At 45.3% G+C, this 18667-nt stretch overlaps 1 protein-coding gene across 2 annotated transcripts in view; it reads right to left on the reverse strand.

Moving 5' to 3' along the window:
• The window catches only part of dapp1 (dual adaptor of phosphotyrosine and 3-phosphoinositides), a 54319-nt gene extending 42734 nt beyond the window's left edge, over positions 1–11585 (reverse strand). Inside the window, exon 1 of one of the 2 annotated variants that reach the window (XM_078570068.1) lies at positions 11392–11585. In XM_078570068.1, coding sequence (XP_078426194.1) covers positions 11392–11465 — 74 coding nt within the window. In that variant the 5' untranslated portion in view covers positions 11466–11585. The remainder of the gene's footprint in view (positions 1–11391) is intronic. The other variant, XM_078570133.1, reaches the window with a different exon arrangement.
• Between the last annotated feature and the right edge of the window lie 7082 nt (positions 11586–18667).

Consider the following 18667-nt stretch of genomic DNA (forward strand, 5'->3'; position numbering starts at 1 on the left):
GAGTGATGCCAACAGTGTGGGTTCAATTGCTGTACCAGGTGAGGTCATCCATGAAGGCCCCACTTTCTCAACCTTGCCTCTCACTTGAGGTGTTGTGAACCTCAGGTTAAACTCACCACAAGTCGTCTCTCTCTAATGAGCGCGCAGCTTATGGTCTTCTCGAACTACAGCGACTTTCACTACAGATCAGGTTAAGGATGGCAGATTTCCTTCCCTCAAATGAGTGAGCCAAATGGGTTTTTACAACAACCAACAATGGTTTCATGGTCACCATTACTGAGACTAGCTTTTAATTCCAGATTTATTAATTGAATTTAATTCCACCAGCTGCCACAGTGGGTTTTGAACCCTCGTCCCCAGAACATTAGCCTGGGCCTCTGGATGACTAGTCCAGTGACATTACAACAACGCCACTGTCTCCCCTTAATATTTTGCAATAACAATATTAAAGTTATCCATAGAAACTGCTTTTTTCAATGCTTACCTTCACATTTTTACTTGGAGGCTTTAACCTCTCCTAAAATCCTAGGCTTTCCCACATGATCTAGTTTGATCTGAACGTGAATTGTGCATCAGTGCTATTCTCCTGAAACTTAGCCTCCCAAACTCCGCTGCCCATATCCTAACTCATACCAAGCCCTGTTCCCCTCTCAACCCTGTGCTCACTGACCTACATTGGCTCCCAGTCTGGCAACACCTTAATTTTTAAATTCTCACCTCCATGACTTCACCCCTCCCCATCTCTGTAACCTCCTCCAATTCCATAGCCTTCTGAGGTATCTGCACTCTTCCAATTCTGGTTTCTTGAGCGTCCCTGATTCTCATCGCTCGGTCCTGCCTTCAGCTACCAAGACCGTAAGATCTGGAATTCCACCCCTAAACCTCTCCACCTCTCTCTCCCCTCCTTTCAGATGCTCTTAAAAACTTCTTCAATCAACCTTTAGGCCACTTTTCCTCACACCTCTCATCCCCACCCCCATTTTTCACCATCTCTTGTTTTGGGATTGCGATTCACTCTAAATCGGTGTTGCACAACTGGCAAAGACCAATTACAATCCCCTCTATCTCCATATTTATAATGAAAGCTGCTGTACTGTAATTACACCCCTCCCACAGTGTAGGCTCTCCAGCACCACCACAGGCAGAAGGGTATAATTACAGTGTGACATTTACATTGTCTGTCTACAACGATAATGGAGACATCCTGTCATTGATCATGGAAACATTTAAAAACAAACTGCATGACTTTCGAGTTATATCTGCACTGCCTGATCTAACTTTCCCTCAACTTGCATTAATATAGCACTTTTAACATAGTAAAACACCCCAAGGCACTTTATAGAAGTACTGTTGAACAAAGTTTGACATCAAGTCCACCTCTAACCTCACCTGACCTGAAGACAGCACTTGACTTTGAGTTTTCATATGCAGCACTAGGGATTAACTAGGACTGATGATAGAATTAAATGATCTCTTGCCCAAATATAAATCCTGGACCATTAGATCAAAACTACACTGTTTGGAAAGAACCTAGCACAGTGTGTGTGTCAAAAGTCCAAAAAGTCAATAAAATACATTCAAATATCGAAACCTTTACTACATTATGAGTCACATGTTTCATTTTCTTCTGTTCGAACAAACATCTTCCAACCTCCGTTCCTGCTGAAATATATTTAGCATTAGCACTGAAATCACATTTTTAGTTTTTACTCCACAAGCAGACGATTGACTTCTGCCCTGCTCTCCTAAGCTACACAGGTTCCTGAAGAGGTTCCTGTACCAGACCTAGGCTAGGTGTTAGCAGCAACACTCAGTTTTGCAAGGGCAGCATTCCTGTTTGTAATTAGCATCTAACCCTTCCTCCTCCAACTGATCGATCCCGAGCTGCACACTCGCACGTCACCGAGCACAAAAATACAAACCTTCCTCGTTTAATTAATTTTGAAATTGCAGTCCCGAGTTTTGATCATGGAGGTTGTGTACAGGAAGAAATCAACCATTGATACTAGTTTAGTCTGCAATGCTAGAGACCTCAGGTTCAAACCACAAGAAGAAAACAGCAAGCATTTCTCCCATACATAATTATCTCATTTCCATTAAATATCTTTGCAGCTGCAATGGAGGTCACAGCTCACGCCAAAGGACACAATAATGAGGAGGTCATTCTGATGACAGCACTGAAACCAGGCTCAGAATATCCTGGATTGAATGGCAATTTAAAAATAAAAAACACAGGCTGTCAGTTGTGGTTCAACCCAGGATACATCACACAATGTCAACCTGATTTACGACAGGCAGCTGCCTCTATATAGCACCTTTAACATAGCAAAATGTCCCAAGGCCCTTCACAGGTGCCATTATCAAACTAAATCTGACACCGAGACAGATAAGCATGTATTAGGACAGGTGATCAAAAGCTTGGTCAAAGCGGTAGGCAGCGTATTTCAGAGTTTGAGGCCTAGGCAACTGAAGGTATGGTTAGCAATGGTGGAGCAATGAAAACTGGGGATGCGAAAAAGGCTAGAATTGGTGGAACTCAGATATTTCAGAGAGTTGTAGGACTGGAAAAGTTCACGGAGATGGAAAGGGGCGAGGCCATGGCAGGATTTAAAGTGTGAATCATGTAATGAGTAAGCTTATGGATTAGTCAGTAAATAATTATAACTTGATTTTAAGACTGGAAAGTTATGGTAATGGTTTGAAACTATGTAAATATTTCCACATTTCATTGTAAAATTGGCATGAGTGCAGTAGTTGGGAAAGTGGTGCAGGGCCATAGTTTCATGGCAAATGCTAGGAGCAGCTTGAAACTAGTGAAGGAAAAATGTAGGACTGATATAGCACCTTACACCGAGGCCCCGGCTGCCATCTCAGGCGGATGTAAAGCACTCCACGACCACTATTTCAAAGAAGAGCTGGGAGTTCTCCCCAGTTTCATGGGGCCAAAACTTAGCCCTTAATCAACATCACTGGAAAACATATTATCTTGTCTATCACACTGCCGTTGTGGGATCTTGCTGTGCACAAACTGGCTGCAGTCACAACAGTCACCACACTTCAAAACTGCTTCATTGGATGTAAAGGGCATTGACATGTCCTGAGGCACTACATAAATGCAATCTCGGACTTTCAAACTGGAAAGCAACGGCCATCCACTCTCACACTCGTCTTTCACGTTTACCATCATCGCTATATACCACTGCCAGACTTGCTCAACCTATTGTATCCCTTTGTCCACTTTTTCATAATCTTGGTTCAAATGATGACAAGAGGCTAATTTTCATGAGGTCTGTTTAGAAATCATTTGCCTCTGCACTCATTGTTGATTCCACTGTAAGAAATTCCAGAGTTTTGAAAGGTAAAACAAAAACATCTAATAATATCAGTGATTGTACTCCTGTTTGTGGCAACTGTTTCTAGGTGAATCAGTCCATTTTCTTGTTCTAATGAACAGTGTGGCTTACTGACGCATTGATCTGCTAGATCCACCACATCCGTTAACATATTGCTGTGGATCCTGCTGCTACCTGTGGCTTCAGGGAATTTTGCAGTTGAGTCATGATACTACAGAGAATGCCAATGTCAGATTTATCACATGTCTTCCTGGTTACAATAAAGAAAATCTTTGCAAAGGTTAAGACAATTCTACTAAAATTAAAATCTGATTTTTTATTCCCCATTGGCGTCAGTAGATTGTCAAAACTGGTTTACAAAAATGACAGCAGAGGCACAGCAACCAGAAAGGACTAAACAAGCCGGAGCTTCTTTCACTATAAAAGACAAGTCTGATAAAGTCTATTGGAGGAGAGTCAAATTCAGAAAGGTTCTGGTGGGGTAAGTGTAGAAAAGACATTTCCACTTGTGGAGAGTCCAAAGCCAGGGACCTTAAATATGAAATAGTCCCTAATAAATCCAATCAGGAATTCAGGATAAACTTCTTTACCCAGAGAGTGGTGAGAATGTGGAACTTGCTATCACAGGGATTAGTTGAAGTGAATAATAGAGATGTACTTAAGAGAAGTTAGATAAACACAAGAAGGAAAAAGCAACAGAGGGATATCCTGATGAGGTGAGATGAAGTAGGATGCGAGGAGACACATGTGGGGCAGAAGCACTAGTTGGGCCGAATGGCCAATTCTTCTGCTGTAAATTCTAGGTTATTCTATGGTCATCCGCTGATTGAAATATGCCTGAACTGGACTAGCCATATAAATACTGTGGCTACAAGAGCAGGTCAGAGGCTAGGAATCCTGCAGCAAGTAACTCACCACCTGACTCCCCAAAGCCTGTCCACCATCTACAAGGCACAAGTCAGGAGTGTGATGGGATACTCCTCACTTGTCTGGATGAGTGTAACTCCAACAACGCTCAAGAAGCTCTACACCATCCAGGACAAAGCAGCCCGCTTGATTGGCACCCCAACCACAAACATTCACTCCCTCCACCACCCACGAACAGTGGCAGCAGTGTGTACAATCTACAAGATGCACTGCAGGAACTCAAAGGCACCTTAGACAGCACCTTCCAAACCCACGACCGCTACCATCTAGAAGGACAAGAGCAGCAGACACACAAGAACACCACCACCTGCAAGTTCCACTCCAAGCCACTCACCATCCTGACTTGGAAATATATCGGCCGTTCCTTCACTGTCGCTGGGTCAAAATCCTGGAACTCCCTCCCTAACAGCACTGTGGGTGTACCTACATCACATGGACTGCAGCGGTTCAAGGCAGCTGCTCACCATCACCTTCTCAAGGGCAATTAGGGATGGGCAATAAATGCTGACCCAGCCAGCGACACCCACATCTCGTAAATGAATTTTAAAAAACTTTCTGGTGCAGAAACTTGTCAGCTTCTTTCTTGAAACTCCTGCAAACTTCCTGTTCAAATACCTAGTATCTTCCACACGTTCATTTCATTCAAAGAAATCATTTGCATGGTTATGGGGTAAGTGCATTGAGAGTGGGGTCAATCGGATAGCTCTCTCAAAGAGCTGGCATAGGCATGATGGGCTGAAAGACTCGGCACAGGAGGAGGCCAATGATCTAAATTCTAACAGAATTGCCAACTCAATTTTCTTCATCTTAAATTGTGCCCTCTGGCTATCAAATTCTGTGTTAAACAACCCTGTGTGTTTGCACGGATCTGTTCCAGCACAGCCTCTAATCAGACCCGTGTTTCATTAATATTCATATCTAAAAACAAACAGTGGCTCACAGGGTCAGAGAACTAATCAGACATTTCATAAAATTCACATGACAAATCTAATACATAGGATTTATAGGCCATTCGGCCCAACTGGCCCATGCTAGTATTTATGCTCCACACGAGCCTCCCCCCAGCCTTTCTTTCTCATCTCACCTTCTCAACATATCCTTCTATTCTTTTCTCCCTCATGTATTTATTTAGGTTTGCCTTAAGAACATCCATGCTATTTGCCTCCTTAGACAGCACCTTCCAAACCCAGGACCACTACCATCTAGAAGGGCAAGGGCAGCAGACACATGGGAACACCACCAGCTGGAAGTTCCCCTCCAAGCCACTCACCATCCTATTTGGAAATATATCACCGTTCCTTCACTGTCGCTGGGTCAAAATCCTGGAACTCCCCTTCCTAACAGCACTGTGGATGTACCTACACCACAGGGACTGCAGCAGTGGTAGACTACATGCTTCATTTGGTAATGAGTTCCATGTTCTCACCACTCTCTGGGTGAAGAATCTTCTCCTGAATTCCCGATTGGATTAATTAATTATCTGATATTGGTGGTCCTTAGTTCTGGTTTCCCCCACAGGTTGGGGAACATCTTCTCTGCACCTAGCCTATCAAACACTTTCATAATTTTAAAGACCTTGATTAGGTCACCCCTTAGTCTTCTGGAGAAAAAAAAGAGGCCCAGCCTGTTCAGTCTTTCCCGATACTAATTTCTAATTGTTGTTGTACTTCTTAGCTCAGTCCCAGTTAAGGTGAGAACTGGATTTTTTTCAATAAGCAAAACAAAACAAACAATTGATTTGGTCATTTAATTCTTTGCTATTTGAGAGCTTGCTGTAAGTATATTGGTTTTCGACATTACCGGAGTGACTACACTTCAAAAGCATCCAATTGCCTAAAGCAATTTGGGACATCCCAAGGCTGTGAAAGGTGCTTTGAACAAGTTCTGTCTTTCAGATATTCCTCAATATCCACCTCTTTTATCAAGCTTTCTGCCTCCAGTCATACATATAGATATTTATGGTGCCGTTTCCATTTTCTTCCTGAAGCCTCGGTGAATTATCTCATGTTTTTCTACTGAAAAGTCACTATATAAATGTAAGTTGTTGTTGTAACAGCCACTGCCTTCACCCAATCAATTTCACTCATCACAAAGCTTAAATAACTTGGAGCTTTGGGATTCATGCAACTGGGAAAACTGTAGAAATATTTAGTTCCTTCATGGATACTTTCCAGGATGAAGTGCTTCAGTTTCTTATTTTAAAAAGTGATTAACAGTTGTTTAGCTCCACTCCCAACCTAAGGACATCCCAAAGCATTCCACAGGCAGTGAAGTACTTTTGAAGCTGTCACTATTATAATGCAGGCAACGCGGTAACCAATTTGTGTACAACAAGCTCCCAGACACACAATGACCAAGATAATTGTTTTTTTTAGGCTGAGGGATAATTATTGGCCAGGTCACCAAGGGAGAACTCTCGATCTTCTTCGAACAATGCAAATGGACCTTTTACGTCCATCTCAGAGGGCGGAAAGGGACTTCGATTTACCATTTCACCTGAAAGATGCCACCAGTGACAGTGCTGCACTCCCTCAGTACTGCAGTGGGAGCATCAGCTTGATAGTGGAGAAGGAGGAATTGGTGGAGGAGGAGGAGTTGGTGGAGGTGAAGCAGGAGGAGGAGGAGTTTGAGTTTGTGGAGGGGGAGGAGGAGCTGCACTCCCTCAATACTGCAGTGGGAGCATCAGCTTGATAGTGGAGAAGGAGGAATTGGTGGAGGAGGAGGAGTTGGTGGAGGTGAAGCAGGAGGAGGAGGAGATTGAGTTTGTGGAGGGGGAGAAGGAGCTGCACTCTCTCAGTACTGCAGTGGGAGCATCAGCATAGATATTGTGGTCAAGCTTTTGGAATGGTACTTGAACCCACAACCTTCTGACTCAAAGGTAAAAAAGTGAGTCATGACTGACACCTCCATGTTATCCTTTTAAGGCTGGGCCTATACTACAAGCTTGGCAACTGATCCAACTTCACACCAACCCCATCAAAAATCTAAAGTTAAGGTGGAATCTGACCTATAGAGCAGAGTGAGTATTCTTCCACAGGAGAACCCATCCCACTTCGCCACACATTCAGGTTGTACCTACACTGAAAGCACTGGAACAAAACCAGGCCACTGTGGACCAGTTGGGATGCAAGGTTTTCCAGCACATGCCGGAAGGGGAGAATACAAGTTACCATATTTACATCCAAACCTTGAAAGCAGAAGGCTGCTGGAAATCTGAAAAGGTCATTGACCTGAAACATTAACTAATTTCTCTCACCACGGACGCTGCCTGACCTGCTGAGTATTTCCAGCATTTTCTCCCTGAATACTTTTGGGATCCTGACCTGCAGGATTTCTGGCGTTTTCAATTGCTTTCATTTTCACTCGGGTATGTCAGTGCCCAAGCTATGTAAATGTTCTTTGTATATTTAATGCTAATTATCATTCCATAGATACTTCATCTCTGCCACTTTCATTCTTCATCTTGTTGCCAACCCTTTCCTTCTGCCCTTCCCCTCTTTTATCCAAATTTGGGTAAAACCATTGTCTACCTCTCATTTTCAATTCTGAAAAAGGGCCCAACCTAGATTCTTGTTCTGCACGTTCTGTCTACAGACTCTGACACACCAGCGTGAGATTTCCTGCAGTTCCTGTTTTTGGTTTCACACACCTGGAGCACTGTAACCAGTTCTGGTCTTCATATTACAAAAAGGATACAGAAGTACTGGAGCTGGTGCAAAAAAAGGTTTCACTGGAACATCAGAGCTGAGGGGTTATAATAGGAAGGACAAAACAGGCTGGGGCTCTTTCCTTTGGAAAAGAGAAGGCTGAGGGGTGACCTGATCAAGGTCATGAAAGAGTTCTCTAGGGCAAATGTAAAGAAGACATTTCCACTTGTGGGCGAGACCAGAACCAGGGGGCCATAAGACCATAAGATGTAGGAGCAGAAGTAGGCCATTCGGCCCATCCAGTCTGCTCTGTCATTCAATGAGATCATGGCTGATCTGATAATGCTCAACTCCATTTTCCTGCCTTCTCCCCGTAACCCTTGATTCCCTTATTGATTAAAAATCTGTCTATCTCCGCCTTGAATATACTTAATGACCCAGCCTCTATAGCCCTCTGCGGCAAAGAATTCTACAGGGGGACTACCCTTAGAAGAAATTCCTCATCTGCCTTAAATGGGCGCCCCCTTACTCTGAGATTATGGCCTCTGGTCCTAGACTCTCCCACAAGGGGAAACAACCTCCCAGCATCTACCCTGGCAAGCCCCCTAAGAATCATATATATTTCAATAAAGTCGCCTCTCATTCTTCTAAACTCCAATGAGTACAGGCCCAACGTACTAACCTCTCCTCATAAGAAAATCCCTCTGTACCCAGGATCAACCTAGTGAGCCTTCTCTGGACTGCCTCCAATGCCAGTACATCTTTCCTTAGATAAGGGGAACAAAATTGTTCACAGCATTCTAGGTGTGTGGTCTAACTAGTGTCTTGTATAACTTTAGCAAAACTTCCCTATTTTTATACTCCATTCCCTTTGAAATAAAGTCCAACATTCCATTTGCCTTCCCTATTACCTGTTGAACTTCTATGTTAACTTTTTGGGATTTCCTTCTGCAGTCTTTCTCCATTTAAATAATATTCAGCTCCTCTATTCTTCCAGCCAAAGTGCACAACCTCACATTTTCCCACATTATATTCCATCTGCCAAGTTTTTGCCCACTCACTTAACCTATCTATACCTCTCTGTAGACTCCTTGTGTCATCCTCACCACTGGCCTTCCCACCTATTTTTGTGTCATCTGCAAACTTGGCGATAGTACATTCACTTCTCTCATCTAAGTCATCAATATATATTGTAAATAATTGAGGCCCCAGCACTGATCCCTGTGGCACTCCACTAGTTACAGGCTGCCATCCAGAAAATGACCCCCCCCCCCATCCCAACTCTCTGCCTTCTATTAGTTAGCCAATCCTCTATCCATGCTAAAATACTACCCCCAACATCACGGGTTCTAATCTTATTAAGTAGCCTTATGTGCAGTACCTTATCGAACGTCTTCTGGAAATACAAATATATTACGTCTACCGGTTCCCCTTTATCTATCCTGCTTGTTAACTCTTCAAAGAATTCTAATAAATTTGTTAGGCATGACTTCCTTCATGAAGCCATGTTGACTCTGCTTGATTAAATAATATAATTCTAAATGCTCTGCTATTACATCCTTTATAATAGACTCCAACATTTTCCCAATGACAGATGTTAAGCTAGCTGGCCTATAGTTACCTGCTTTTGGACTCCCTCCCTTTTTGAATAAGGGTGTTACATTGGCCGATCTCCAATCCTCTGGGGCTTTTCTATAACCCAAGGATTATCTCTGTAGCTACTTACTTTAATATCCTAGGATGCAACCCATCAGGTCTAGGGGACTTTAGCCCTGTTAGTTTCCCTAGTACTTTTTCTCTCGTGATAGTTATTATATTTATTTCCTCCCCCCAATTTTTCCCCCTTGATTATTTAATATTTTTGGAATGCTATTAGTGTCTTCTACCGTGAAGGCTGAAACAAAGGGTGGGATTTTCCCCGCCCGCCCGCCGGGATTTTCCGCACCTGCCCACCACCGGGAACTTCCAGTCCCGCCACAAAGTCAACTGACTTCTGGCTGGGGCGCCGACTCGCCCGCGGCGGGTCCCACCCATGGCAGGGCCGGAAAATCCCGACCAAAGTATTTATTCAACTCCTCTGCCATTTCCCGGCTCGCCGTTAGTATTTCCCCAGCTTCGTTCTCTAAGGGGCCTATGTTCACTTTGGCCTCCCTCTGCCTTTTTATATACTTAAAGAAGCTCTTACTGCCTGTTTTTATATTACTTGCTAGTTTACCCTCAAAGTTTATTTTCTCCCTCTTTATTTATTTATTTTTTGGTCATCTTTTGTTGGTTTTTAAAATCAATATGCCATCAGTATGAGATAGTCACTAATAAACCCAATTGGGAGCTCAGGAGAAACCCCTTTAACCAGAGAGTGGGGAGAATGTGGAACTCGCTACCACAAGGATTAGTCGAGGAGAACACAACAGAGACTTAGGGGGAACTGGATATACACATGAGGGTGAAAGGGATAGAACTCTGGGTGTGCTGATAGGGTGAGATGAAGTAGGGTTGGAGGGGGCATTGTTGCAGCAGAAACACCAATATGTTGGGCCAAATGGCCTGTTTTCTGTGCTGTAAATTCCATGCAATATCTTGGATATGACCTTATATGAATAAGTGCAGTTCTAAATATCAACTCAGAGCAAATTATTTGGGGTTGGATATTGAGTGATTAGATGACATGACAATTAGAGCTGACGATACCAATCATAATTAACAGGAAACAGGGTAAATTCCTCAAACGTGAATGACTTGTCACATTTCACTGAAGTGTTGTTACTGTCGTAATGTAGGAATCACAAACCCATATAAAATATAACCTACCCCTTGACCATCCAAAGCCTTTTTGTTTTGACACAAACCATTGAAGATCTGAATTATCCAGTGGATTCGAGCGGACTGACCCAGGAAAGCAGGAATTCTCATCACCTTTTTTTGTTTGGAATGATAAGAAATTTTGCACTAACCCATTTAAGTGAAGAATTGGATTTTAGAACCAAAAACTGACACGTCGAGAAAATGTGGGGAGGGGAAATGTCAGTTCACAGAGCAGCGGCTTTCAGGCTGACTGGTTGCAATTTTAACCGGTTTGAGTGTCCACAGCGTACAACTTGGTGCTTTCCACATCAAACTGGAATGAAGACTGTTGCAGGAAACATAACCGCAAGCAGATTGCTTCAAGATGCTGGTTAAATATCAGGCTGGTCAGACATGAATAATTCGTTACTTCGTTTTTTTTTAAAAAAAACTCTTCCTGCTTTTTTTTTTTGCAAAAGCCTCAACTTCTTAAACAGTTAACCTGACATTTGTGACACCTTCTAAAGATTAAATTGACATTTAAAGAGAAAATTCCATTAACAACCCCGAACATGGTTCTCCCCAGCCCTCCTCTCCCCACCCCCCCCCCCAAAAAAAGTTTGCATTTGGAATATAACAAAACACACACTTTGTAAAGAAGGAGAATAAAGTTCTAGACTCACTCCAGTTCGAACAGACCATCTTCCTGTCCCCCGGCTCGCCCCCTGGAAAGCTGGTCCGTGAATGAGTCGCTCATCTCCTCAGGGAAAGCAAGTGCACATTTCCATCAGTGAACAGCGGGACACCCCCCTCCACCCCCAAAACCAGCGCTTAACCCAGCGACACACACACACTCGCTCTGACTGACTGAGTCTCCAAGAGGAACAAATTACCGAAACTTTCACACAGCTCCTCCCAACAACTAGCAAACTGTGTTCTGTGCTGCACCCTGGGATCTGTAGTGAAGTGTGCAAGTTAGGAGGAAGCAAAATAAAAATCACCCCGCTTCACCTAAATGCAACATGTCCACATACATGTTAACACACATTAAAAAATCCCCACCCTTGTTTTCAAATCCGTCCATGGTCTTGCCCCTCCCTGTCTCCCTCATCCCCTCCGGACACTCCCTGTCTCCCTCACCCCCCTCCGGACACTCCCTGTCTCCCTCACCCCCCTCCGGACCCTCCCTGTCTCCCTCACCCCCCTCCGGACACTCCCTGTCTCCCTCACCCCCCTCCGGACACTCCCTGTCTCCCTCACCCCCCTCCGGACCCTCCCTGCCTCCCTCACCCCCCTCCGGACCCTCCCTGTCTCCCTCACCCCCCTCCGGACCCTCCCTGTCTCCCTCAACCCCCTCCGGACCCTCCCTGTCTCCCTCACCCCCCTCCGGACCCTCCCTGTCTCCCTCAGCCCCCTCCGGACCCTCCTTGTCTCCCTCACCCCCACCGGACCCTCCCTGTCTCCCTCCACCCCCTCCGGACCCTCCCTGTCTCCCTCACCCCCTCCGGACACTCCCTGTCTCACTCATCCTCTGCGGACCCTCCCTGTCACCCTCACCCCCTCTGGACGCTCCCTGTCTCCCTCACCCCCTCCGGACCCTCCCTGTCTCCCTCACCCCCCTCCGGACCCTCCCTGTCTCCCTCACCCCCCTCCGGACCCTCCCTGTCTCCCTCAACCCCCTCCGGACCCTCCCTGTCTCCCTCACCCCCCTCCGGACCCTCCCTGTCTCCCTCAGCCCCCTCCGGACCCTCCTTGTCTCCCTCACCCCCACCGGACCCTCCCTGTCTCCCTCCACCCCCTCCGGACCCTCCCTGTCTCCCTCACCCCCTCCGGACCCTCCCTGTCTCCCTCCACCCCCTCCGGACCCTCCCTGTCTCCCTCACCCCCTCCGGACCCTTCCTGCCTCCCTAACCTTCTCCAGACTCTCCCTATCTCCGCACCCTCCTCCCTCCCAGGTCTCTTTAATTCTCTAATTCTGGCACCTTGAACATCCAGCCTAATTTCCATCGCTCCGCCATTGGTGGACGTACCTTCAGCTGCCCGGCCCAAAACTCCGCAATTCCAGCCCTGCTCCAAAATCTCTCAGCTTCTCTTCCTGCCCAAAACCCACCAAAAAACGTTCTCTTTGATCATCTTCTGCATGGCTTGGTGTTTAATTTCATTTCTCCTGTGAAGCACCTCAGGATGCTTTATTATTATTAAAGGTGCTACATAAATATAAGTTGTTGTTGTTCAAGCATATACAGGGACGTCCCAGCATTCTCCTGGTGTCACTTGGAATGGGAGGTTAATCTCCTGGACACTGCCACAAGACTCCAAAGAAAAATTATAGGAGCGTTAACGGAATTGTTTGGTGTTTTTGCTTTTTTAAAATAGTTTTGTCTACCGGTTACAAAAACGCTGCAGATGTGAGGAAAGACAGTTTGAATGGGTGGGTTGTTGGTTCTGGAAGGTCATGTGATGGATCTCAAAGGAATATCTCCAATCGGAAATTCCAACCATAACATGCCCTTACAACCATCCAGACATAGGTGTCTGCACAGGTAGACATTTATCATATCCTAATGGACCAGATCCAATTCACCTCTCACCCCTGTGCCCGCTGACCTGCATTGGCAACGCCTCAATCTTAAAATTCTCATCCTTGTTTACCCATCCCTCCATGGCCTCACTCCCCATCCTGAAACCGCTTCCAGCCCTAAAACCCTCTGAGAATCTCTGCGTTCCTCCAATTCTGGCCTCTTGTCCGAGCCCAGTTTTAATCACTCCACCATTGGTGGCTATGCCTCCAGCTGCCTGGGTTTTAAACTCTGGAATTCCCCTCTTAACCCTCTCCCCCTTAAATCCTACCTCTCTGAACAAGCTCTTGATAACACATCCTATTATCTCCTTATATGACTCTTTATGTTATTTGATGGGACTCTAGGTAAGAATGGCAGCTTTCCTGCCCCAAAGGGCCAATTCAGTTTTTATGACAATCTGACAGATTCACCTTTTACCCATCCAGTTAATCTATCTTCAGGCTGGTGGAATTCGAACTCTGCTTCTCTGGACTGAAATGAAAGTCACCGTAGTCCCAGAGGACCATAGGCTGGTGGAATTTAAATTCAATTAATAAATTGGGAATTAAAAGCTAGTCTTAGTAATGATGACCATGTCCAATTGTCAGTTGCTGTAAACACCCATTTGGTTCACTCACTAGGGAAGGGAATCAGCCACCCTTACCTGATTTGTAGTGAAAGTCACTGTAGTCCCAGAGGGCCATAAGCTGCATGCTCATTAGGGAAAGACAATCAGGTGGTGGGTTTAACCTGAAGGTCACCACACATGAGGTTGAGAAGGTAGGGCCTTCACAGATGACCTCAGCTAATACAGGAATTGAACCCATGTTGCTGGCTTTGCTCTGCATTACAAACCAGCCATCCAGCCAACTGAGCTAACCTACACTCCTATTGTTCCATTAAACTTCACCCCCCCTGGCGGCATTCCGTAGGGATCTTTCCCTCCGGGACACCCTGGTCCACTCCTCCATCACCCCCTACTCCTCAACCTCCATCTATGGCACCTCCCCATGCCCACACAGAAGATGCAACACCTGCCCCTTCACTTCCTCTCTCCTCACCGTCCAAGGGCCCAAACACTCCTTTGAAGTGAAGCAGCATTTCACTTGCATTTCCCCTAACTTAGTCTACTGCATTCGTTGCTCCCAATGCGGTCTCCTCTACATTGGAGAGACCAAACGCAAACTGGGCGACCGCTTTGCAGAACACCTGCGGTCTGTCCGCAAGAAAGACCCAAACCTCCCTGTCACTTGCCATTTTAACACTCCACCCTGCTCTCTTGCCCACATGTCTGTCCTTGGCTTGCTGCATTGTTCCAGTGAAGCCCAGCGCAAACTGGAGGAACAGCACCTCATCTTACGACTAGGCACTTTACAGCCTTCCGGGCTGAATATTGAATTCAACAACTTTAGATCTTAAACTCCCTCCCCCCATCCCCATCCCGTTTCTTCCCCCTCCCTTTTGTTTTTTCCAATAATTTATATAGATTTTTCTTTTCCCACCTATTTCCATTATTTTTAAATCTACAACTAATACCTTGTCAATCTTTCCACCCCACCCCCACTAGAGCTGTACCTTGAGTGTCCTGCCATCCATTCTTAATTAGCACATTCTCTTAGATAATATCACCACCTTCAACACCTCTTTGATCCTTTTGTCTGTGACATCTTTTGATTCTCTGCTCCTATCACTGCTTGCTTGTCCCTACAACCACCCCACCCTCAACTTCTCTCCCCCCGCCCTCCACCTTAAACCAGCTTATATTTCACCCCTCTCCTAACTACACTCAGTTCTGTTGAAGGGTCATTGGACTCGAAACGTCATCTCTTTTCTTCTCCACCAATGCTGCCAGACCTGCTGAGTTTTTCCAGGTAATTCTGTTTTTGTTTTGTAACTAACCACATTGTTTGGTGAGATTTCAGCATTCTCAAAAAAACAATTTCCCCATCCATTTTTAATCTGTAACCGACCCGCAGGTTTTAAGTATTTACTGTAATTAGGCCTCGATCCCCCTTTGCTTTTCAGCCTCTGGAGCACCCAACACCTCTTAACATCATCAGCTGAGTAGTGGCACTGACCCTGATATTCACAGAAGGATGGGGAGGGTGAGCAACCCAACAAGGCCAAGGGTGTGGATGTCCTGACCACTAATAGCAGCAGGGCCTTGTTTGATTAACTCTTTGCTGACCTGCCCACTCAAGAGCCAGCCAGATTGACTACCTGGTCCGTGGGTGGGAGCGGGAATTTTGCAGCAGGAGGTTGCAACTTTGGGACCTGTGAGGATGGTGAAGAGACATTGCAAGGGGATCAGGCACCAAGTTTGGATGATGGGGAGAGCTGGTGGCTGGGGCTGGGGAGGCCCAAGGGCTCTCTGAGGGGCCTGGGTAGGAGTTAGGGGAGAAACACTCCTGCTCCCATTGGCTCACAAGGAGTTCTAAGAGAGGATCTTTAATACTTACCTTGGCCAGTTTCCAGCTCCTGCCTTAGATCTGCAGTTGGAGAGCCATCACTGCCCCCCTTTCCACTATGGTGAGTTAATGGTATATCATCAGTGCCATGGCTTTCAAATGTTAACTGGATCTCCAGTTGCCTTTTGTGGAAGTCTAATCGTTGGCCTGACCTGGTATGGTAAAAATTGAAACAGGTGGGAGTAAGGTGGTTGGATTTTAACTCCTCCCAAGCATCTTTTCCCCCTGGGCTGCAGAGGAGGGGAGGGTGTTGGGATTAGAATCACGGCCAATGTTTCTTGGGGAGAGCGACAAGAGTAATAGAATAAAGGAAATTAAACACAAAAATATTTTTTTCTAATACAGATAAAAATTGTTACTATTACTGTTTAATTCTAGTAAAGAATATTTTCTGGACTTATGCACAATGGAGGAAAATATTGACTCCACTATCCAATTATTGTAGAATAGTAGGTATGTTTGAAATGAGTGAGGCAGAGGGGCTTGATATGGATGGAAGTCAGCGAATCCTAGGGCCAGGTGGCATGTCCTATAGAATTGGAGTTGCCAACTCTAATTGGACATAATCCTGGAAGTTTTTGTTACTCTTTCAGTGGGGTGTGGGCATCACTGGCAAGGCCAAGATTTGTTGCCCATCCCTAATTGTCCTTGAGAAGATGGTAATGAGCCACCTTCTTGAACCGCTGCAGTCCCTCTGGTGGGCAAACACCCACAGTGCTAATCATAGAACCATAGAAAAGTTGCAGTGCAGGACAAAGCCATTCAGTCCATCCTGTCTGCGCCAGCCAAAAAGAGAAAAATGAAACTAGCTGCTCACTTTCTCTGCCAACCCAACCAAACCATTGATATCATTCTGGAGTCGACAGCTATCCTCTTCACTATCAATTACACGGCCAATTTTTGTGTCATCTGCATATTTCCCAATCATGCCTTCCACATTTAAGTCTAAATCATTAATATATACAAAAAAACAGCAAGAGCCCCAACACTGAGCCCTGTGGAACACCACTGAAAATTGTTTTCTATTTGTTTCCTGTTGCTGAGCCAATTTTGGATCCAACCCACCACCTTCCCCTGTATCCCATGAGATCTCACTTTCTTGATCAGTTTGCCATGTGGAACTTCATTAAAGGCCTTACTGGAATCCATGTAGACAACATCCACTGCACTACCCTCATCAATCCCCCTTGTTACTTCCTCAAAAAATTCTATTAAGCTAGCAAGACACGATCTTCCCCTAACAAAACCATGCTGACTATCCCTGATCAATCCATGCCTATCTAAGTGACAGTTTATCCTGTCTCTCAGAATTGTTTCCAATAATTTGCCCACCACTGAAGTCAGACTGACTGGCCTATAATTTTCTGGCCTATCCCTCACACCCTTTTTAAATAATGGTACAACACTCGCAGACCTCCAATCCTCTGGGGCCTCACCTGTATCTAGTAATCACATGGGTCATCTCATGATCTCCCACCTCCAACCACCCGTGCCCCCACCCCACCACCCGCACCCCCACCATTGGTCACCTGATATGTCTATCCGTGCGTGACCCACCTTTCCTTTGCTGATTGGATAGTGAATGGATTTTTCATTAACCAATCGAATGATTGATGGTCAAGAATCAATCAACCTATGTTGCCCCATCCCAAAAATTTTTATAATTAATACACAAACAAACTGAAAGATTTTTTTAAACACTTTTTATTTAATTACCGCTATGATTTTTCTCCTGGGCTTTGCTTGCAACAGTATCCTGGAGATTATTCTTTGATCCCTGGAGACTCCAGGGTAATCCTGGAGGGTTGGCAACACTAACCATTGATGGAACGCACAGCAAATTCCTTGCGCCCAGCATTATCCGGATCCGTCTGTAGATGGCAGGCAAAGAATTGCAAGTATTTTCCTGTGGATGTCCTGAGGATGGTCAGCTTTCTCCTTTAGAGTGACCACTGCATATGAATCTCATGGTGCTTTGACCTCCCACTCTTGCTCTGACCTCCTGTGAGTAGGTGAGCTGCAGACACAGTAGGGGTCTCCCTCCTCAGCCGCCCCTAATGGCCAGTGAAAACTCCCCCAGTATAAGCACTGGGGGGTTGAAACATTGTCCATCCCCTGTCGTTCTATCCAACGCACAGAGCATTTTATAACCTTAACACCAGCAGAATCCATAAAGTCACGCATGAGAGACTTAAAGGCTAAAGTGTTATGATAGTTATTGCTTCAAATGTTAGACTATTATTGTCTTTATCACCATCAACTTACATGTTGTCAACTGTAAGTACAACATCCAAAATATGAATACATTAGTAGCCAGCTAACTAAAAATAAAATACAGTATATATATATACCCATGTAAAATTTCAATTTTTGAAAGTTTAAGGATCAACTTTTACAACAGTGATATTTTCGAGGGGTTTATATGTGTGCTTGATTTGGGCCCAGGCAGCGTCCTGTCCATAGATTGGCTATCTAGAACAGTTCAGTATTGGCCAGCTGCCCCTAGCTTGTTGCTATGACATGATGGGTGTACCCTGGTGAGGTCCATTCTGCTGTAGTTGAACAGGTTGCGTTGTTTAGTTCTGAGGCCCTGTGCGCAGGGAGAGATTGGCAGATTGTTTGGTCACAGTTGTGGGTCCTCGGGGAGTGCTGTGATTCAGGCTGTCCGCAATGGCGACATTAGCAGGGCATCTGTTCGAGCAGCTCCAAGCCAGACAAGCAGATTCACACCAGGACTTTCCTTGGTCAGCGTCTCCTATCAGCCACCATTTCTCAAGTGAGCGTGTGAAGGGGACCTCAGGGGAGTGGGGAGAGGAGTGGGGCAGCCAGTGGTCTTTGATTCCCGAAAAAACTAAGGTCAACTTTTACATGAGGTATATGAAAAATTACAACCTTTTAGGCAAAAAATCATGGGTCAATTTTTACATGAG

The sequence above is a fragment of the Cetorhinus maximus genome, chromosome 1 (genome assembly GCF_964194155.1).
Source record: "Cetorhinus maximus chromosome 1, sCetMax3.hap1.1, whole genome shotgun sequence".
Lineage (NCBI taxonomy): Eukaryota > Metazoa > Chordata > Chondrichthyes > Lamniformes > Cetorhinidae > Cetorhinus > Cetorhinus maximus.